This window comes from Numida meleagris, chromosome 6 (assembly GCF_002078875.1).
Source record: "Numida meleagris isolate 19003 breed g44 Domestic line chromosome 6, NumMel1.0, whole genome shotgun sequence".
NCBI classification, from domain to species: domain Eukaryota; kingdom Metazoa; phylum Chordata; class Aves; order Galliformes; family Numididae; genus Numida; species Numida meleagris.
Genome location: NC_034414.1, coordinates 40,527,276 through 40,550,338, shown reverse-complemented (window position 1 = coordinate 40,550,338; position 23,063 = coordinate 40,527,276). Strand labels below are relative to the sequence as shown.

At 43.0% G+C, this 23,063-nt stretch overlaps 1 protein-coding gene across 16 annotated transcripts in view; it reads right to left on the bottom strand.

Moving 5' to 3' along the window:
• ADCK1 (aarF domain containing kinase 1) overlaps positions 1-23,063 on the bottom strand; it is an 88,551-nt gene that overhangs the window by 58,400 nt on the left and 7,088 nt on the right. For 10 of the 16 annotated variants that reach the window (XM_021402469.1, XM_021402467.1, XM_021402464.1 and 7 more), the window contains 2 exons: positions 21,942-22,079; positions 16,497-16,580 (listed from right to left, as the gene is read on the bottom strand). In XM_021402469.1, coding sequence (XP_021258144.1) covers positions 16,497-16,580; positions 21,942-22,067 — 210 coding nt within the window. In that variant the 5' untranslated portion in view covers positions 22,068-22,079. Of the gene's footprint in view, positions 1-16,496; positions 16,581-21,941; positions 22,083-23,063 lie in introns of all 16 variants that reach the window. The other 6 variants (XM_021402463.1, XM_021402453.1, XM_021402471.1 and 3 more) reach the window with 1 other exon arrangement.

Genomic DNA, 23,063 nt, shown 5'->3' with positions numbered 1-23,063 from the left:
GTGTTGCAGCAGTGGCAACAGCGGGTCACCTCCACTGGCACGGACTTTTACAAGCACAGCATATAGGCTCTTGTTCATCGCTGGTGAAAATGCTGATAGTGATGACTGTTGCAAAACAGTGTCTTGTAGCTGAGGATTTGCTCTATCAAATAGTGTTATCGTGCTCTTTGTATATGTTGTAGTTTCTGTGGAAATAAAGACAAGGCATTACTTTTGGAGCTACCTACCTAGCTTGCAAAGGATAAAGGACAGAAATGAGTCCTTAGGCTGAAGTGACAATTCCTTAGCCTCTCAGTTCCACAGACCCAGGAGCAAGGTATCACTCAGCTAACATGGCCAGTGAACTCTGACCAAATGGAAGAACATACACAGTGAATCTGCGTCAGCTGAAATCTAGTGTTGCTGCTGGGGCCTTGCATCACAAATGCTTGAGCAGCTGAAATTAAAGCAAATGAACACATTTCATGATTTAGGCAAATCTGTGGAAATCAGGAAAAACTTTTCCAAACATTCCAAGGCAGCCCGCTTGCAGATATACAAGCTGCCACCCTTGGGGTCATCAGGACCCCAAATTTTCCTGCACAAGTACACACAGACAATTAACCTCACACCTACACTGCGCATACTCCCACACTAATACCTTTGTTCACAGTATGATTCTCAGCAATAAGTATTGGTGATAAAGGGGAGGCCCAGCAACAAAGTCCTAGTTCAAGGCACCACGTGATTAGGGAAACACTCCTGCCTGGCTGAGGTACATCTCTTTCAGCCATCACTGGAGAGTAGGAAGGAGTGCTGCTTGGCCACAGTCACCTTGCTGAACTCTGCCCTTGCTGACTGGTGCATGCACAGCCAGTGCTGATCATCTGCTCATGTTCCATCTTCATTTTGCTCCAAGCTCGGTCATTTGTGCTCTGATTATCTCTCATTACTGACGACCTTGCTGTAATGAGTTTTAATCTGCCTCGTATTAATTAGAAACATTTTCATTAGCCAGCTAAGTTTTAGGTAAATAGCTAATGGAAGCAACTGAGCAGCAATTAGTTATCTGTGGGGCAGTCCAGGAGAAAAATCAGAAGGGAGCAGTAGATTCCCCTCTAAACACCTCTGTGATATACTGCACTACTCTAAGTCTCTTTAGCAGAGAGAATAAGCAGCATAGGGAAGAGATGGCCATATCCCATAACAGGGATATAGCACTTCTATGGCTCCAGCATTACCTGCCTGTTCTCACCCACTAATGGCTCCAGATCAAACTCTTGAGCACAGAAGTCCGAGACTGATGTCTAGTTGAGTCCTTTATCTCTATGTACATCACCTCCAGTGAATGTGTGACAGTTGTGCCAAAAAGATGATTGATTTGATGCTGCAGACAAGAGGCCCATACCTCAGACACAATCTTGGGGCCTTGAAAGTAGAAAACATTCAGAAAACTAGATCTCTGCTGCAAGAAACAGGTAAGACATCCTTTAGCACAGATCAGTGGTAGAGTTCCTGGTCTCTTGAGTAACTTAATCACAAGGAGGCAATAAAATCAGTTGTTATAATGTGAGGTGATGGTGTATTTCCTGTGGTAGGTACAAACACTGAATTGAATACACTGCAGTACTAGACACAAGCCATAAAAGCAGCTATCAGCACACAACCTAGAGGAGATCTCAGTTCACCAGTTCCTAGTTACGCAGGTTTCTGAAAGCTTTACAGGAGTAAAACCTGCAATAATTTAACACAACAGATCTGATTCAGATACATTCAAGGAGCCAGTGGAGGCAAGAACAGTTATGCACCCTTGGCAGAAATATACTTGAGTTCCAGAACAACATTTAAGAGGCAGTTCATTCTGGATGGATTCAGAAACATCTTTTGTCAGCCAAAATTACAGGAAAGGAAAATGAACTCTTAATTTTCTCCTTTCTCCTTCTTGGAAGATGCTATCTGTGAACAAATTCTCAACAGTGGCAGCAGTCACCGTGCAGGCCCATAGCCTAGGATTTCCAACCATAAGATTATTTATCACTGTTACTGCCGGCTTCATATATACCTCTGAAAGCATTTAACATAGGCATTCTTCCTCTTTGATAAAAAAAGAGAACTCATATCAGAGAAATGATTTGAGTAGGTCCCACAAGGAACACTACCGTCAGGACTGGGAATAAAAATCAAAGTTCCCCATTCTGTTCTCTTTGCTAGATTTACCTACCTAACACACCAAAAGCAAGAAGACAGGCAGAACAGGACAATAAAAGACCATCTGTTACTGGTTAGAATTCTTAGAGACATTTTTTGCTTCTGGTTTCTTTGGCTCTGTTTCAAATGGTCACTCCTTCACAATTAAAAAAGCTGATGATTTACTGTAAATGCACGCTGAAGTAACACCAAAGCGGTGTCTCACTAGAGATAGGAAAGTTAAAATTGGGAAGGTAAGAAGGGAAGAGGAATTTAAAACAGTAATATGTTCTAAAGCCTCTGATCAGGATGGTGGTGAACATACATTCCAAAGCCTAAGATACCCTAAGATACTTCATAGGAAATTTGGAGGGCAAAATGAAGGCTAGTTTCCATTCCATACACCAAACCTGACTTTCTATTTCTCACACAAATGAGTGAAGCTTTCCCATAGTTCCCATGTTCCTATATGGAACGTGGGAAATCTGTGCAGCTCTGCACTCATCCCTTGATCTCAGCCTGCTGAAGACACTGAGCACACAGGGCTCTCCTAAGCTCCACTACAGAGCACCCACAAAGGAGAGGAAGTCACTCAACAGCATAGCTGCAGAAAGCACAGAAACATTTACAGAAGCTGCAGTGAAATTAGGCATGTGTCTCAATCCATTGATCACAGTGCCTGCAGCTCCTGTTACGGAGGCAGGTGAAATGATAATAAATTTGACACAGTCTCTCTCAAATTCTTGATAGCAAAATTAATTCAGCTCAGCTTGAATCAAATCATGTGAAGTGACAGTAAAAACAAGCTGAGGGTTGTGAAGACACCATCTTAAACGGTCTAGCTTTCAGTTGTGGGGGGGGCTCCCAGCCATCACTCCTATTAAGCTCTGCTTTATTTGCTTTCAGTTGTTGTAGGGAACAAGATCAACTGAAATGTGTTACATTCAGAAGTATTCCCTAAACAAGAACTGTTGACACACCCTACCCAAACTGGAGATAAATAACCTAATGGCAAGAGATGATTCTGTGCAGCAAAAATGCTCTAGGGGAGAACACTCCTCAGACAGCCATACCCATTGGAAGGAAACACTGGGTAGGCAGTAGCATGGGAAGTGAGTGCTGGTCCTGGTCAATGGAAAGGGAGGGGAAATTAACTCAAACAAGGTCACAGTACAATTTAGTTGCCAGTGATCTTTAATGGCTATGCACAGGGAGGCTTCATAATTTTTTTTTCCACTGAAAAAAAAAAAGTCCCAAGTGCCAGGTAAAGTAGAGCGAGCAAAACAAAGGCGGCAGTGTATGGTAAGAGCCACTGCAAGATGCCTAAACCACGATGGTATTGATGAGAAAGAGTTTCATTATTTGCCCTCAGTAATAAAACCAGTGATACCAAGAAGATTAACTTGGTAACATCTCCCAACTACTCAAGAGATCAGACACTGTAAATGGGAAGGGAAACACACAGGGCGCTAATGGGGGCAGTGAACAGGTAGAAAATGAGGTGAAATGAATATCAAGTTAATCTGTTCAATGTTGAATATTCCTGACCTTCAAAGAAAAGCGATAGACCTCAGCAGCACATGAGAATGGAAATTTGATTGCCTCTTCCCTTAGTCCCCTTACCCCATCCTGCAATAAAATGGATCTGGAAAAGCTACAGAGACTAGAGGAACCTTTAAGACACACTGACAGAAAAGATTTATAAAGATGGATGTCCTATACACAGAATGAAAGATGAAGAAAGCTTAGCTAAGTCCCATCTAGTTCAGCAGCAGCAGTTCAAGACAGTGTAGCTTCACACAGTCTGCTCTCCTAGTGTGGGTGTGCATGGAAGAAGGAAGAGCAGAGGCAGTCGTTGCTGCTGGAGGGGAGCAATCATCACATCCACTTTGTCAACACCAAAGAATCCGGGCTGACATTTTTTTCTTCCCGACAGTCGAATCCCACCCTACCAGCTGCATGTCACAGCTGACCTCCAGTCAGGACCTATCTCAGTCAAAGTCAAGCAATTAAGCTGTGTGACAGCAGCTTCTCCCCCTTCTACATATGCAGCTCCACTCCTGGCAGGTCACTACAATGGCCAGGAAAGCACAGAAAACAGGCTCAATTCCTCAGTGACAGTCATACACCAGCATTTGGTTTGGTCACAGAACCCAGAAAGAAGAATTTTCATTGCAGTCTCTCTAGAGATTACAGTAAACTATTCCCTTACCAAAATGACAGAGGCAGATTCTTCTCCCCTTCTTTAATCTGAGATGCCCTGACCTTTAAAGTACAGCCCTCTTCCCATAGGAACAGGGTGCCTAAAGAGAAGACAGACAGCAATACATGAAATACCTAGAAGTGATTAAATTAGATTCACTAGGAAGTCAGGAAAGATAACAGCCATGGGATTATGCTGTCAATTCCAAAAAATTGCAGTGACTGTCATAGCACTACATCCAACATATAGAGAGTGGCTGTGGTGGCACTAAGTCACCACCAGTAATACAGCAGAGTTCTAATTTTAAAAGGGCCTGTGTTGGAAAGAAAAAAAGTCCCCTTGTTACTCAGCAGATCTGATCCCCTCTGGGTATCAGTCAGAGTTGCTATCTTCAGTGAAAAAAATATAAATTTCTCCAGTTTTTTTTTTTTTTCCTCTAGTTAATAGCATGCAGCTCCACATCAGGAAAGGAAGCAGTGTCTATTAGCATCCCAGCAATGATACCACTATGGAGACTGAGCTGGTGCCTCTTCAGATTCATGTACAGTCAACAGACTTGCTAAACTGCAATTAGAAGGTCAGATCCTTCCCCACATTTTCACACTGGAAACAGCTGGTCTGCGTAGTTGCCAATGGAAGCAGAATTTGAAAAAAACACGCTTAAGTGGGTGCCACTGACAGCAGCATTTGGTCTGCTGAATCTTTATGGCTGGTAAGAACACAAGAAACAGAGAGAACTTGTATTGACTTTGAGAGTGCAAGTTAAAAATAGCATGAGGTAGCAGTTTAAAAAAGTAAAGATTATGAATATTACACATGGCATCACACTGAGATAAGCAAAAGGACAGTCCAAGTGAACCTGTGTGTTGTTTAGTCACTACCCAGAGCAGATTACTTTTGCTCCCACAATAGGCAGAAGGAATTACCCTCAGCAGTACCAGAGGCAATTGCCTTTATTGTATGGAGTATCACAACAAAAAACACTACATGTGTTAACCCTGCACTGGGCTATGGCTCACCTAGGTTGTGAATGGAATAAAATTGAGATCATCTCAATGTACACATATATATTCAACATTTCACCCTTTCCATTGACAGTCGTTGAGTTTTCCCTCTCACCTAGGAGACTAATGAGCACCCACAAGGCAGGGATGCTGCATTTGTAAATGTCAAATATTTTATAAAAAACGAAGAGTAAAAAAGTTAGTAAAGCTGGTGGATGTCTTGTTTCATTATAATTTTAATAAAAATGAAGCTTCCCAACCCACTGTAGACTCACTGTCAGCCATTATTTTACTTGTGAGGAACTGAGTATCACATGAAATATTATCAGCTGGGCACACATTCATCAAGAAAAGGAGCAGAAAGACTTAATTCCTTCATTTTCAGGTTACCTATCCCATCCAGGACCAAAGCGTTTAGTCAATAGTCTTTAAGAGCAAGTCATACTAGGACATTCTAAAACAGATTTTTTCTTAATTGCCTGTGGAAAAATATCACTATCCTTACTTCCCACTCTCCCAGAGAAGCAACTACAAAGAGCAAGAAATGGGTTTTATCCAGTGGAAATCTAAGACAGATCTTTTCTTGATATAAGAGATGCCAATTACTACAGACAACTTTTGCAAGTAGCCTAAGAAGCAGGGTAAGAAAAGCTTGCTCCTTCATTACCCAGTTAGAACTCCTCAGTGAAGAATACTGCAAAACTGGCCATACTTGTCACAATTTAAAAAACAAAACACCGTCTAGATAGCCAGAGGCTTCAGTTTGAATCTCACATGAGCAAAAGTCAAGGTTTTCCTTTGTCAAAAGGAGAAGAACCTGGTATAGGAGGCTAACACTGGACAAGAAAAAACAAAGACAATACTGTAGTGGAGACAGACAAGTCAAAAATGAGGCATTTTCTAATGTTGACTAGAAGATAAATAATAAACTCCAGACAAAAGGCCTATCGCAAAGTCAATCAGTACAAGACCTGAAGAAGATTCTCAAATGAATCAGACCTTGCTGGCAGAACACAATCACTGTGGATAAGTCCCAAAGACAAAATGTGAGTGACAAAAAGGACCACAGAGAATTAGCACTGTATAAGATGGTTGCAAAGCAAGCAATGAAATCAGATGCTAGTAATTCATAAATAATCATATCTATTACTTCTTGTATATTTAATATTACAACATTTGATACTTCACGTGGAGATCCCATAAAAAAGGATGGAGTTACAATGAAACATGGAGTTGACTCCAGAAAGCAGGTAAGGATGCAAAACATGACAGATATTGTCTTGGTTTGATCTCTAGAAAAGAGTGGAGCTTCAGTGTTCTTCCATTAAGGAGACCATGGCATGAAGGGGGGCTGTGCCACTGAGGATTTGATCCTTTTGAAGGGAGGGAGAGAGTGCTGGATGTACAAACACTTGGCTGGTGTTCATAAACTCAGGAGAGGGGATGCTGGTCCCAATTAGATAGATCTTGCTAAGTCACTGCTGCCTAATGACTTGAGTGAGACTTCAAACAAGGCAAAGCTGACAATATGAACAGGACTCCTCCAGGAGGCTTCTTTAAATCTACATTATGCCTGTTCTAGAGCCTAAAATAGACTCCTTTTTAATTGTGTGCTCATCAGCACATGTGATTTACTAACATCCCGTAGCAGACAGTCAGTTATGAGATACACATCTAACTGCCTCTTTGAAAGCACAAATAAGCCCACATGAATTGCTGTCCTGACTACACATAAGGTGGGTGAACTTCTAAATACAGCCATGAGCCATTCAGTTATTTCTAACTCCTACTCCCTTGGGCTTGAAAAACACAGATCTTACGTCCTTTACAACAAGAACCCTTAGTGGACATAAAGTAGTTCAAATAATGACTTAGTGCCTTGTTCTAAAACCCATCAAATCCACAAGCCTATCATTCCTCACTTCTAAGTCTTCTTGATGCTCCTCAACCAAGATCCAATTGGTTCAGTATCAATCACAAAGACCTCCCCTCCATATGGCAATGCCTCATCTCATGCTTATTTTGGGACATGATATTCAAAAACCAAAAGCTCAATTAGAGTGTGTTTCCAAGCTTACTTTATTTCTAGTTTTGCAAATCCCTCATCTCCAGCAAAGTATGTGTTGGTTTACAAAAAAGCACGTTCCTAACAGTTATATGGGACCTGTTAGATTTTACTATTCAGTTACTTCAAAGAAGGAAAACAAACCTCTGTTGGCCTATTAATCTGTCATAACGAGGCTCTTCATAATTAATTTGTCCCTAACAGTTGCTTTGTAATGATAGCAAGAGAGTATTTCAGGAATGGCAATTACCTCTGGTGTCAAAATGATGAGGAAAACAAATGTTCAACCATCAACAAAATGCAGTGCCTTTTCCACTCCCATCCAATGGTGGGTGACAGCACTGCACATCAGAATTACAGTGCGGTTAATTACTAGCTATGTTGCAATTGAGAATTCATTTCCCCTCTTGAGATGAAATTTCTTGAGCAATGCGGGTAGGAGGAGGGGCATCTGTTACTGGGATGGTGGTTGTGTGACTTATCTACACATTATTTCTTTAATTAACTACACATATGTCCAACAATTATAAGCAGTGAACATTTTGAGATATTTTAAGCAACCTTCCTTCATTAGCTGCACATATGTCCCACCATTTAAAGGATTTTGCAAAAGGACAGAACTTGTCTTTTTTTTGTTGTTGCTGCTTTATTTAAATTTAATATTTTTCAAATAAAAGCCACAGGCCTGTATTAGTCTTTCATTACTAATATGCAGCGTAATGACTTTTGTAGGCTGTTTGTAATTGGAAGAGCTTCTCGTGCTGTGAGCTCATCAGATTTCAGCACATTATGGAACCTGACATTGAACTATTTTGGAGTAAGATTTCCAGGAAAGAAGGTAAGGCAAGCACAGGTGGTTGTGACTCCAGGTAAAAACCAAGCTCTGCCACTGCTCATAATATTACTCCAGAAGGGAACTGGGAAGGAGAGACCTCCTGGCTCAGCCGCCTTTGACAGAAACGCGCAAAGCTGCAGCATGTGAGACCTGCCTGGGCCTGGCAATGAAACCATCCCAAGCCAGTGTCTTGATTTTCTCTGAAAACCAACTTTGTGGCAAACCTTTGTCTTGTGAGTAACCAATGAGTGCAACGCTGGGTGAAGTAAGTTTGTATCCCATCTGCCAGGAGGTAGGGAGCAAGGGAGGTGGCAGCCAGTACTGGAGCGTTAGTGGTAGGAGGTAAGGGCAGAGCTGTAGCAGGCTGGAGGTGAAGCAGGAGAGCAGGAAGTTGACCCAGGCCTGGTATTAACTTGCCCCTAACCTGTGGCCTCTGGGGCCAATAGAGATGAAGGGAAGCTGCAGTGAATCTAAGACCTGCCAGTCAGGAGGCAAGAGCAGGTATAGCACTTGGGAGCTTTTCACATGCATCAGGCTGCACGCATCTTATCTTTAAGCAAACAGCTCAGCACAAGCACCAGCACAAAGCAAGGAAAGTATGGTCCCTGCTAACAGCCTTGCTGTTGCTAACTCTTCACCACACAGAAACAACCATCACTAGCCATGAACGACTCCCAGTTCAGACTACAACAGCAAAACCTCAGCTTACTTCAAGAAATAAAAGTAAGGAAGAGGGAGAGAGATAGAACAGGCACTACCAGGGCATTTCAGAGATGAAAAACCTCCTGCTGGGCTCTGGAAATGCCCAGCTGTGCTGCCTGACTGTAAATACAAAGGAAAGGGCTCCAGGAAAGAAAGTGTATCTTCCCTTCTTCTCTTCACACAACAATTCTACAATAAACAAGTGGGAGTGCAAAGCCTGCTGCCCTTCAGCAATCCTGAAAAAAAAAAAAAAAAAACTTGTGTTCAGAGCAGCCCTATGATAACAAACTGGATGCATAGCTACAGAGTTCACAGGCAACTCAAAAACCAAGACATTTTCAAACAGAAACTGCAGGGGCAGTAAAGACATTTTAGGAGCTAGTTTGTTGTTGGTTTGGGTTTTTTTGCTTTTTTTTTTTTTTGAAAAGCAATTCTGCTAGTGACCTTTTCAGTGAATTTTCCTCCAAATTCAGCAAAGTTGGCAAGGCATGGATCCAGGCTTGGCAGGAGGTATTCCATAAAGTACTGTGCATGTGTGTTTACGTAAGGGCTAACACACAAGTTCATTGTTAAAGTAAAGCTAGGAACAGAGTGGAGGCTGTATAAAGATGACCCTTGTCACTATGTTTATCTGCTCCCTGTGGGCCCCTTCCAAGTCACATCAGCTCAGTACACTGACAAAAACAAGTTGTTACTGGTGTCAGACCTGCCAAGATGATGCTGCTGCAGAGGAAGGAGCAGCAAGCTGTTCTGAATGGTGCACCATCAGCAGAATGTGCAGCCACTGAGACAGGCCCCTCTCAAAAAAAAAAAAAAAAGGGAAGAAAGGGAGAAACCCCAAACCGATTCTATGAGACCAAAAGTAGGCTTAACTAGGTCAGATGTCAAGAGATGTCAAGATTCACTCCAACAAAGCCATCTTTGATTCGGACTTGGAAGTAGCTATTTCAACACAAATACACCCTGGACACACAGGCACATACCTACAGGCAGATAGATATGTGCATCCGGATGTACTAAAATGCAGACACGTACTTGCATCAGCAGATTTCTAGGCAGGGCATCTGAACACCCAAGTCAATAAATGAAGGGCTTGCTTTCAAGCCTGGCACTGAACTCTACATTTTGCTTAAATCAGCAGCTGCTCTAACGCGAGAAACACTGCTCCCTTTTTTCTAGTCCACATGTCTTCCCCAGCCTCACAGACTCCTGCCTGGCCCTAAGACACTGGATGGAGGAACACAGAAGAGTTCCCATCAGAGACACTGTAACCTCAAGTGTGTAAACTGGGTAGCCCCCAAATAGGTGAAAGGATTTGCCTGAAACCCACTTAGATGCCTTCAACATTGCTAAGAACTTCATGGAAGTGTTTGCAAGACATCAACCACCACAGCAATTCCCTCAGCACTCACTTAAGAGACTACAAGAAGACACTGCCTTGACAGGTAAGATAATTGCATGCTACCCCTCCAGCACAATCTTTTACCAGATATACTTTGGGGAGAGTGCTGTAAGGTCACTAGTTCAGCATATCAAGCCTACAGTTTTCAGCCTTGCTCTGAAATTCCAATCTGGCCTGATATATGAATTATCTTCCACACGCAACACCAGTCTTTTTACCTGTTTTTAATATTGCCATACTCTACCTTCACATGAAGGATTAGATATCTATTTTTACCAATCTCACATAAGATTATTTCAATTCACAAGCCAGTTGTCTTCCTATTTTTAAAATAGGTAAAGCACTGGTTACTTGTCATCTCTTCTGAGTTTACAGGCAGCCTACAACAACCAAGTTGTTTTAGCTTCTGTCAAGTCCCACGAAGGCCTGGACCTGGCATTCTTCCAACGTCCATTCTAACCTCGGCTGTTCTATGATTCTGTGAAGTTATATAAATTGATCAGTAGTAGCAGAAGGCCATCCAGTCCTTCACTAAGAAAACATCCCTACATAGGCGCTGATCCAAAGTCAGCTGGAACAGCCTTAAGTTACATACAGTAGCACCCTAAGAAATCTCACTTTCTTCTTGCTTCCCTCCCTCTTCAATCCTCTGAGAAATCCTGCATACATATCTATTTGCACCATTCAAATCCAGGGTGAAAATCCAGGCAAACAAGTAAGTCTCAACCCTGAGCTCTTCAATGCCAACACCATTTCCTTCCAAGTCTCTGACTTTGCGCCGTTGAGCATCCATTTCACACTAGGACTCAAGATGTAGTCTAAACACTAAATAAAATCATTTCTTCATGTTCCAGTTGCTCCTTTCATGGTACTCCTCATGATGCAAGCTCCTTACAACCTGCATCCTTCAAGAGCTTCCAATAGGTTCCTCACTGCACCAGCTGTAATGTTCTTTAGATGTTCCTCTGGCGATTTACCTCAGCAGCTATAAAAAAAAACCAAGTAATGAGGTCTTCAGGGATTCAAATGCAAAGAGACAGCCCCACCTGGAGGAGAGAAGGCAAAATACTCCCAAGGCCCACAGTTTCACTCCAGGTGGGGAGGTGCCTGAAAGATGCAGGACTGCTTAGGCAATCCTTACAGATCAGTGGCATACCTGATACTCGACAGTCATGCTCCTTGTGAAGCATTTCAGGGATGAGTGCTAAGCCATCAAGAAAAGCGCAATAAATTAGGTATTATTTCCCCTCACTTCTCTCCTTCCCTCTCCTCCAAAAACATCACAGTGAGATGGCCTATTTCTCTGAATAAACCTCTGCAGAGGACTGAAGGACATCCTGCTTTATAGACACACATCCCAAAAGGGATTTTCCCTTGTACAAAATTAAAACCTAGAGATGCTGTGACCATAACGTTCAGCTGACGGCACTCTAGAAAGCAAAAAGAGGAACAGGAAGTGTTTTAAGATTGTAAGATTTATTTTACAGCTTGTTATGTGTTTTTGGTACAAAGCTTTCAAGCTTTATGTGTTGGCAGAAAGTTTGCTAGACAGCAGTGCTTGAAAGTGGAGTCATCAAGGCAACAGCTGGCCCTGCTAGTAGCTTTTTTAGGCTGCATTACTGTCGATCATTCAATTTAGATGAAGATATATCATTGGGAGAACCAGCATAGGGCTACCAAACATGATCAGCTCAGGGACTGCAGACGAGCTGTGAAGTTCTTAACCGCTCCTACTGGTTCCTACTTAGCTTGGTGACAGAAAGTCACTGCCACCTAACAGCTATTCCATGTCTCCTAAGGAGGTTCATTCTTCTCATCCTGTTCACCACAGTTTGAAGGCAAAGAGAACCACCAGCAAATGCACTAGCTGTGGTGTAGAACAACCCCCAGTCCTCACTCCAAGCTGTCAGTTTAAAGAAATGCCACAGAGACCTCCCAGGCATTTCTCTGCAGGCACAGTCTATATCCACCACGAAGAAACTATTTCAGAATACCTCTTCTTGTTAAGACATACAGTATTGCTGAATTGTGGTGGAGAGCCACAGATACAGGCTATCAAGAATTGTACGATATTAAAAAGGAAAATCATGCACAGGTACACTCACTCATTTTCTTTCCTGGGTAGTAGAGTCCTTCAGTCAGGCAACATCACCGTGAGCCATCTCTTTTTTCAAAATATCCACCTCACCATAAGAAACAAACATGACATATGACCATAATAACTCTGAAGGAACAAGAAATCCTATTCCGTGTAATGATGGCACAAGGTCATGCCTTCAAAATATTTGTTCAGACACTGAAAGCCCAATAACCAAGAGTCTGAATGAGAACATCCACATTCTGTTCTCAGAAGGAGGAAAGTTAATTAACCTCCCCAAATGGCTTTTCCCTGACAAAGCAATTCTGTTGCCAACAAAGTTAATTCAAGAATGGATTCTTACTGCCTCCAGAGACACCTTGACCAGAGATCCTTTCTCTCCTTGTTATCTCTGTTCTTTTAAAAAAAAATATCTGCATCCACAATTGCAGCAGTAATTTCTGTCTTACATAGGAAAGTGACAAAATAAATGCCCTGCTCAAGATTTTCAGCTATGACCACTAATGTAGAAATCCGCAAGCTAAACAACCCACTGCAGTCCTCTTACTTGAATGACGATAACTTAGAAGTCCATTGATGGCAGTTCTTAAACAAACATGTTGTGAGATACCTCCCAGCAGCAGGATCAACAGAAACTGATGCCAGCAATATAGGAAGTGCCTAACAAGGCATCCAGGTGCTATGATGAGAGGCACAACAGAAATGCCAAAGAGTAGGCTGACTCGGGACTGAGGAGACAATTGCTCAAGGAGGCAGAAGAATATAAAAGAGGAGATGTGACCCTTCACATAATAAAACTGTTTGTTGAGAAAGGAATAGATAAGAAACATCCCACCTGGGAAACTGGCACTGTGTCCTCATTCCTCCTCTGATCCTCAATACAAGCAGAGGCAGGAACAGGAGCTTGGGCATTTCTTTCTATGTGCAAAGATGGATGGAATCATTTAATGGAAAAAACATATACTGAAGAAAGATCGTAACTTCCCAAAACATTTCTGACACTAGACCTACAGACATCCAGTGTCTTGAATCTAACCCTGGCTACCACTGGCCTTGGTATCAGTACCCTGGCAATACCTTCATAGGCAGAACAAGGGCAGACAGGAAAGGACTTCTAACTCGGGTTGTCCAGACACCAGTGATGAGGTGAAGCAAGCAATGTTATGGACATAAAGTCTGACTACTTGAGCAGATTCATCCTTGCTACAGGAAGCAGCAGCAATGGAAGAAGATATGACTTTTTTCACTGCTGTTGAAGAAGGGCTATGAGTGCCTTCAGGAAGGCAGCTCCTCATATCTCACGGCTGCTGGGAAAAACATAGATGTATAAGCGATGGAACCAACTCCAGGGACACACAGTGAAATTCCAGCTACTGCTTCCTGCCCTGTAGAAAGTAGCAAATACTTCACCAATCTACTGGCCATAAAAAGATGCTTAGAACTGACTAGCTGAGAACATTAGCATCAAAGTGGCCCATGAGGGACAGAAAAATAGAGTAAGATTGAAGAGGTTTCCTTGGAGCTAAGTGGGAACCTGGCTAAAAGCCCCTGGGGAACTCACTTCCTTCTTAATCTGATTTGCATTTAATTGCTTCATAATGACTATGCCCCTGTTTCACCCCAACAGGCTTAGGGACTGGTGCTGCCACTGAGGCTTCCCATCTCCCATCCAAATTACCCTGAGGGTAATTTAGAGGCCCCAGTTTAATGGCTGACTGTGAATCTGAGGAGAGTTAAATATTATCATTTGCACTCAAGGAGCACCCACCAGTATACTGAGTACCAGGAGAAGCTACACAGAAGGGAGTCCTTTTTGATTCACAGATGTAAGCCCATCTCAGACATTCATGCAGCTGCATGGATACCCTCACCAGAAAGAGAGGCACAGTAGCTAAACCCAGACCGGCTGGCACTATCCCCAGCCATGGGTCACTAAGCCCATGTCTCACAGAAACTGTTCTAAGCACAGCACCAAAAATGAAGCTGGGAAACAGTAACTAATTCATACACATGTTTAAAAGGAAAATCTAAACTCAGCATATGAAGAGGAGGTTCAGCTCACTTCACTAGAAGGACAGAAAGGCCAAAGAACGCAATTTATAGCTGAGAGCACCAAAGATCTATCCAAGACAGATGCAAGTACAAGCAGCATCTGGATAAGTATCCCTTACATCTAACACTTGGGACGAGGATTCACATCCTCTTAGTCTCATCCCATGTCTAACCTTTAGTACCAATTCTTAAACATTACTCCCTTCCCCTTCTGAGCTGGTTCAAGACCAAACTTCCTTAACACTTACCAACAGCAGGACAGACCTTCACAGGTCAAAGAGTTTTGTCAGTTCTTGCTATGTCTGCATTTACTCTCTTCTCTCTATCTCCCAGCTCACTCCCTTTCATGCAGCAAAAGGCTAGCGCTGGCCATGCCACTGAGCCATTCACTCTGCCACAGATAGACACTGACTCAGCTAGTCTTGGCCGCCACGCAGGGAGAACACAGCTCTGAGCAGCACCAGCAAACAGAGCCTGGACTAGCTGCGAGGGCATGAATTGACAAACCATTGAAGCCTGCATGACAGAGGTTAATGAAGTCATGGAGACGTACAGCAAAAGGTCAGGAATTTGCAAGAGTTGCCACAAAGTGCTGCCAAATAACAAGTTGTCCACAGCACTGATGACTCCATAACTTGGTTGATGCTCAAGAAAGCTACATGCAGTCCTTCTGCAAATGAGGTTTCAAAGGCAAATGGCAGAGACATAGGCAGATGGGAAGCAAAGCTCAGGAGTCCAATGTGTCTATCCCTAGTCTGTGTCATGCTGCTCACTTGGGATCAGGCACTACAGCAGAACAGCTTAGCATCTTCACACAGGAGAGGAGAACAAGCCTAGAGAAGCTGCTCTGTAAATTATCCTGAATACTCTAAGACCACACTGTTGGTGTTGGTTTTCAGCCAGACGAAGCTGAAGCATGCTTAAGTCCAAATGCCTTTAATTTCTAACTCTGGATGAGGTCTAACACATATGGCTCGCACACACCTTGGTAACAATGCAGGAAATGGAGCCCAATGCTCAACCATAAGCCAGGCCCATTGCTGCACTCAGCTTTAGAGCTCCTCTGGTCTGAGAGTCCCTGGAGAGCACTACCCCCATGCATTTCAACCACATCAGTTGCCCAAACCCTGTATGTACTAAGAAGAAAAACAAAGTAAAATATCTTATTTTAAAAGTACTACACAGACTTGTCTAATTTAGCACAGACCGTATTTCTCACTCCAAATTGGCCTTGAGCTTGAATAGAAGAGAGACAGTGGCTACACTATATGCACTGAAGTAAAACTTAGTGTCAATCACAGCTCAAGATACTGTAGGGCTGCAGGATAGAGTGAAAGGTGAGGCACAGGTCTGCAAGGAGCAGCAGGGGTACTTATCATACTTCTCCCTAGAAATATATTTTCTATTCATGTTAGTTAGCTATATCAAAACACAACACAAGACAGTCTTACAGTGAGATGCATCATTTTTGCCCAGTTACTTCTGATTTCTTGAAAGATCTATAGGCCTAATTCATCCCTATTATTTCCTGTCCAAGACTCTCCTTTTACTTAAATCTCTCAGCCTTCAAGCATTATCCTGCTTGGATAAACAGGATAAGAAACCACTGCCAGACCATTCTCAGCTCCTGACCTCCACACAACCACTCCAGGCAGCAGGGAACTACTAACAGAACCCAAATGCATCTTACTCCATACAATAAGAACTTGAACCTCTAACGGGCATAAGCAAGCACTGGTTGCATGTGCCTATTCTTGACAAAGGAACTTTTCCGCTGGGCAATAAAGGTATTGCCGGATTCTTATTCAACATGCTGTACAGTTTGCATCTGCCGTTATCAACAGTTTGGTAGAATGTAGATGGAATCATTAAGCCGACAGCTTGATAGTTTGCTTTAGAGCAATGGCTTTGGCAACACACCTGTACCTCAAAGAACTTCCAAGGAACATAATTCAGTAATATAACCTACCTGTGATTTGAGGAAGTCATATTCCTCTGATCCATATGGGACATTCCGAAGGGAGGTGAGGTAGTCATAGGTGATAACTGCCGTCTGCAAACAAAAACAGAAAACTTGATCAAGCTCTGCAGTTACCTTGGACTAGAACAACAAACCATCTGTTTAGGAGAATGTATGTAGCTCAGGCTCCAAAGTTTAAGCTCTACAATGGAGTTTACAGTAATAAACTGTAGAAACAGGGAGACAATCATCAAATATTTAGAGAAAGCAGTGCAGGGATCTCAGTGGCATGCAGATACTAAAAATAGCCAACACTTGGCATTCCTATACCACCTTCTCTTTGAGAGCTCTAAGCGCTTTTGTATTCTCTGTATAGCACCTTGCACTCCTATTTTAGCCAACCATCTGGGGTTTCCACAGGTATGGTGCTAGTTATGCAGATCATGAAGTCCTGTTTGTGCCCTACCCATTATCCCACACGGGATCTTCACACCTCCAGCTTGCCTAACTGCAAACTGGTGCACAGGGAGCTCAGTCTGGGAAGATGGCTCAGCAGGGGACAGAGTGGCTGAATGCAAGCTCACTGATAACCACAAGCAGTTGTACTTGCAGAGATATTCAACTTCATGAAGGACTAGAGGGCAAAAAGGTCAGATACCCAATTACAAAAGTAGAGTATAGAGAACTAGCTAAAGCTTATTAGCTAGACATAGCCACAGACAATAGAATGAAATTCCTAAATACCTTAATTTCTGAAAATGAACCTTGGGTATTTCACAGTTTTAACCTTCGACTAAAGTTCCTCTCTTTCCATAGACAGAAAGCCAGCAAATGGAACAGAAATATACAGCTCATGTCCTCAAAATTTACTTGGAGGGAGAGAAGGGAATGTCACTTAAACTTTAAGATCCTTGCCATAAAGAACGATTTGCATATAACAGATCTAAAACTTTCCTAAAACCTCCCTAACAAAGGAGTAGCAACTCACTGTGGGATGGGATACTAGGCCTTCTTTCACTGTACATGTGCCTAGGAAAGGCACAGATGAAACGCTTAAAGCACAATCAATGTATCAGGAGAGCCAGGGAGAAAGAGAGATGAAATCTGTTTCAAAACGAAGTGACTGGAGTTGACAACAGAGCAACAGTCAAAAGCTCAGAGATGCATCCAAGAAGAAATCAAGCTAGGAATGAGATATAAATAGACGTTTTATCCTTGCAGAGTTTAGGTTTCCTGTTTTCCAGACTGGAAACCGAACAAACCAAAATTTTTCTTCTGGCTTTTCAGGCTCTCTTGCACCTGATGAATTCAGAAGGTGCACAGCTACACAGACACACACTCAAAAGAAAAATTTTTCAAAGTATCTTTCCAACCTCAAAGAGCAACTATGAAGTGAAAGGATGTTCAAATCAGTCTTGCATGAATGCTCGAGTTGGTTCTTATTTTATCTCTAGTCCGTGAGGGTAATTATCACCTCCAACTTGAAGAGAAGCAGCTAACAGATTGGCCTGTATTACAGAGGACGAGGGAATTAATTAAGTATTTGCTAATTACATCATATCTTAAACACTAAATTAGTATTATGATGATCCTGATAGGCGACCCTGACATTGCCAAATCCCTGTTACTGTGTGAGAAATATTCCAGCTACAACACAGAGCATTCATTCCACATACGCAAAACAACTGGGCTACCCTCAAAGAAATATGGCAAATGCACAACACTCTGCCAGGCTTCTGACTTAACCGGAACACAGAAAACTGTCTGAAATGTCATGCTGTCCAGGCTACCAAACTCATTCTCAACCAAGAATAGTGCCATCGTTCACATTACAGAGTGAGACTGAATCTCAGAGACACAAAAAGAACTACAAGATCAACTGGTCCTTCCACTTTCAAATGCCAGATTACTTTTTCAACTGATCTTGTATCCAGTCCAGTGTTACATGTCCTAAAGGCCTGGCCTTCCATTTTGATTCTATTAACTCCCAATTCCTTGGCTTTTTCCACCACTCCTAAAACTATCCTCAGATCTCACCAAATCATGGCACAACGTTCCCTCAGTTGTCTACTCACATATAAACAAAAACCAGTTCTCTCAGTTACTGGGAAACTTCATCAACTTTCTCAGGAAAGTCTGCAAAGGACTACAGAGCCAGTATGCATTAAGTACAACCAGATTCAAATCTTTCTAATCCACCTCAAATGAAATTTGTCTGAAGTCTTACAGTTCTAACCCATCTTTCCTGAACTTCACATGTCCTTTCTTCTACAATTATTTTTTTTTTTCTACTCCATAACTTACCTTAGATTTTTGCATCTGCCGCTGCAAAACTCACTTCTTAAATATTAGGGAGGTGGCTATATCCCTCTCTACTCTGCCCTCATGAGATCCCACCTGGAGTACTGTGTGTAAGTCTAGGGCCCCCAGCTCAAGAATGATGCAGAGTTATTGGAGTAGGTCCACAGGAGGCAACAAAGATGCTCAGAGGGCTGGAGCACCTCTCTTATGAAGAAAGGCTGAAAGAGCTGGGCTTCTTTAGCTTGGAGAAAAGAAGGCTCCAGGAAGATCTCGTTGCAGCCTTATAGTACTCAAGGGGAGCCTATACACAGGAGAGACTTTTTACAATGTCTGACAGCGATAGAACCACAGGGAATGGCTTAAAACTAAAAGGGGAGATTTAGGTTAGCTGCTAAGAAGAAATTCCTTACTCAGAGGGTGGTATGAATGCCTTATCCCTGAAGGCATTCAAGGCCAGACTGGATGTGGCCCGTAGCCACCTGATCTAGCGGTTGACAACTCTGAACACAGCAGGGGTTTAGAACTGGATGGTTTTTAAGGTCTCTTCCAACCCAAGCCATTCTATTATTCTATGAATTACAGCCTTTCAATTACAGCCTGCTTTTGGCTGGATATAGTCCAATGATTAAGAAGCCCGGCCAGGGCTAATTCAAAGGACAGCCATGATAGGTCCACATAGATTCCATCAATATCCAAAGTCACTTGCTATAGAACCTCAGTTTTCATTTACAAAATGAACAAGCCCAAGAAATGGACATGTCTAATTACTCTATTAGATTCAGCCTGTCTATGGTCCAGAAATGAGACCAGTCTGGGCTGCCAGCTCAGATGTGAGCAGATCCCTGACTTTCCAGCTAGGATCAGATCTCAAAGTAGAAAGGCAAAGACCACTGTTGCAGCATAAATGAAGAATCTCTCAAGATGAATCTGACCATATGCAGTCCCATGTATTAAAGCAACAGAATTCCAAAAGAGACAGAAAATTCCTGTTTGAACAATATACAGACACGCAGATAGAAACACATTCTGCCACCAGAGCATTAGCAGTACTTCGGCAGTATAGGCTGGGGAGACCACTTCTAGCAGCAATGGGTGCAGAACCCTCTAACGGATTTAAGAGCAGGGCTAGCAAAGTGCCATGACTTGTGACTTTCCTGAAAGCATGGAATGTGAAAGTCAAGCATGTCTTTAGATTTGGCAGCTTTTAAATTAAAAAACAGAAAAACATCAGGCAGTACTTCTTCCCTGTGCATGCAGGTAAGCATTGGCACAGGTTGCCCAGAGAGGCTGCAGAGTCTCCTCCTTGGAGATCTTCACAAACCATCCGGACATGGTGCTGGGCAACCTGCTCTGGGTATCCCTGCTGGAGCAGAAGCTCAAGTAGATGGACCCAGAGGTCCTTGTCAGCCTCAACCATTATAGGATGGCTGCAAAGAAGATCTTCTTTCTCCTGTTTCCTATTCTACAAGAAAGTACTCTCTTGTTGTCAGTCAAAACGCAGAACAACTGTACAACCTCATTATTGTGTTTCTCACTTGTTTTTTGTCTTAAACAGATGATAGTCACAAAAAAGCACTGATTTCAAGTAAGATAAATAAACACTTCTCAAGCAGGCAGAACTCACAGGCAGACTAGACTGTCCAAATGGCCCAGATAGCAGACTTCCTCAGTCACAATAAGCTACGTTCCCTCTTCAGGCCTCAGTTTCACGTGGAGTAAAAGGGAAAGAGCTGCTCCATGCCACCAGGTAATGCTGCCTTATAACCAGGTACAGAGCACAAAGCCTAGCGCTTTCTTTAAGATGAAAAGATTAAAGTTTGTATTTCAGCCCTCACTCTTCTAGAATCACAGAATCGTAATACTACAATGTGATAAAAAGTACAGCAATAATAGCCAGGTGGCAAAAGCCTTTGGCTACAGCAAATAAGAACCAGCCCAAACACAGCAGCCGTAGACATAGAAATGAAAGAAAAGAGCTACTTACCTTTGGAAGGCCTCAGGTAGGCAGGGATCTCCAGTGAGATACCCTCACCTCCACTGCCAACCCTTAAATGAGGTCTAGGAAGGAGTAGATCCTGACTCCACCCCTTCCGGTCACCCAACTGCATTGCATGCACCTGAGCTCCCCTGGGATGGCCCTACCTTCCCACCAGGTGCCCCATCACTGGCTCAGGCCCTGACTTAGCATTTCCGCTACAAGAATCATCAAGGTTGGAAAAGATCTCCACGAGCATCCAGTCCAACCATCCACCTACCACCAATGCTTCCCCACTAAGCCATGTCCCTCAGTACAACATCTAAATGTTTCTTTTCAAAATAAACATTTTTCACAATAGTTCACGGTGCACCCTGCACATATAAACAGCATGGCACCTCAGCCAACCAGCAGAGCTTGTTTCTTATTGCACCTGCCCTCAGGAGCTGACTCCCTGTAAAATTCATTAATGAAGTGCTTAAAAGTCATAGAATATGCAGACAGACAGCTGCTTAGCACTGGGGTTCTGTAAATGATGAAGACTGTGGCCTGAAGTGACAGGTGCATAATCCAAGTGAGGTACAGGCAGACTGATACCCCCTCCAGCCTCTGCTCTCCTTGTTTCTGGCTGCTCATGGATTCATCAGTTGAATGTCCTCAAGGAGAAGGCAATAACCCAGCTGGCTGGCAGACTCCATTCTCAGGTTTTCTGAAGCTGTGATCAACACAACTGTGGAATAGCAGAGATGCTAGGGTAAAATAGCAGTCATGCTAGCAAGATGTAGGGTTTATTTTATGAATCTGAAAACCAACACAGGAGATCATAACTGCATAACTGACCTTGAAGGGTGGCTGATGGAGATGTGGGCCCAAAGTGAGCCCTCTTGTTCTGAAGGTCCCGCCCAACGTAGGGAAACAGAGACTGTGCTCTGCCACCCAGTATCTCCATTTGTTTCTTTCCAGAACATGCAGACGACAGCTTTATTCCTTCTATGCTTTCACCTCCCTTCTCCCCACTGTCTCTACAACTTGAGGAGCTCCCTGCAGACCTGTTGACTCCTGGAGCCAGTTAACAACTGAAAGAGAGAGTCTGCACGGAATCACAAGTATTTGTGAACTCCAAATCTCTGACACCCTCCCCCAGGAACCTTTCTGTACTGTGCTACTATGAAACTTACTGTGGCAACGGCTCGGCCCACACGAACAACTCCAAAATCGTTGGGATCCATGAATTTGTTGCCATACAGATAGATGCCAGAAGCAGCTGCTGCCAGCGAGGCAAGTTTCAAGGCCCTTCTTGCCATGACTGGTGAACCCTGCTAAGACACAAAACAGCAACAGGTACATCAGAGAAAGACATAGTGATGCCTGCAGGGATCTGACAATCCAAGTTTTAATTGCTCCTTTGCTAAAGATGTGCTGCTAGCACTGCCCCCAGCTAAGAGCTCACACAACCACACAGCAGCCAAATGCAAGCTGCTCTGCTCCAACTCCTTTGCTTTTTCTAACTCTACAGTGTCTACAAACCAATAACCCAGAAGTGTGCTAGACTTTGCATATCCACCACAAAAACATGTATTCGTGGTCTCAAAGATTTTACAACAGGTGGGCAGAGAAAAGGCAGCATATGTTCACCATAAGTCAGTACTTTACTGTAAGAATAGGCTGCCTCTTCACTGCAAATGTTTTGAAGGTATCATAGCATGGTCAAATAGTAAGGGTATACTAGAAGATTCTTAAAAGGCAGAGTTTAAAGAAAGTTCTAACAATACTAAAAGAGCCAAAAACTTATAGGAAACTGCTGGACTGGCTGTGAAAGCTCCTCAGTATTGATGAACACTGGAGAGAAGATGTGATACATCACTGCCTGTGGCTCCAGATAGCTGCATCCAACACAGGGGATGGGGTCCTGATCAGTTGACCAAGTGAGTGAGACTTGTTTTCTCATCATCTCATCCAAATGCCAGGCTAGGAATGCACTGGCAGAACAGGCAGCTGCATGTTCCAACAGCCCAAGCCTGGCTCTACCATGGGCCTGGGGTGCATCACTTTTTTCCTCACCCACCTTTAATCTGGAAGACTGGGGCAGGGATGAAGTCATTAATCACACTAACCACTTTGGAGCACTCTATTCCTTACTTACAGTGTGCAAGGTAGTATAAACACGTTGTTCATTACATATATGATGTATATTCCCTGTCTCTTTCTGTCACTTTAGAGGATTTAAACTTGAAAGAGAAACTACAGATCAGCGCTATTTTTCTCTCCTTTCTCTTAGATAGGATTGAGCAGTCTTTCTG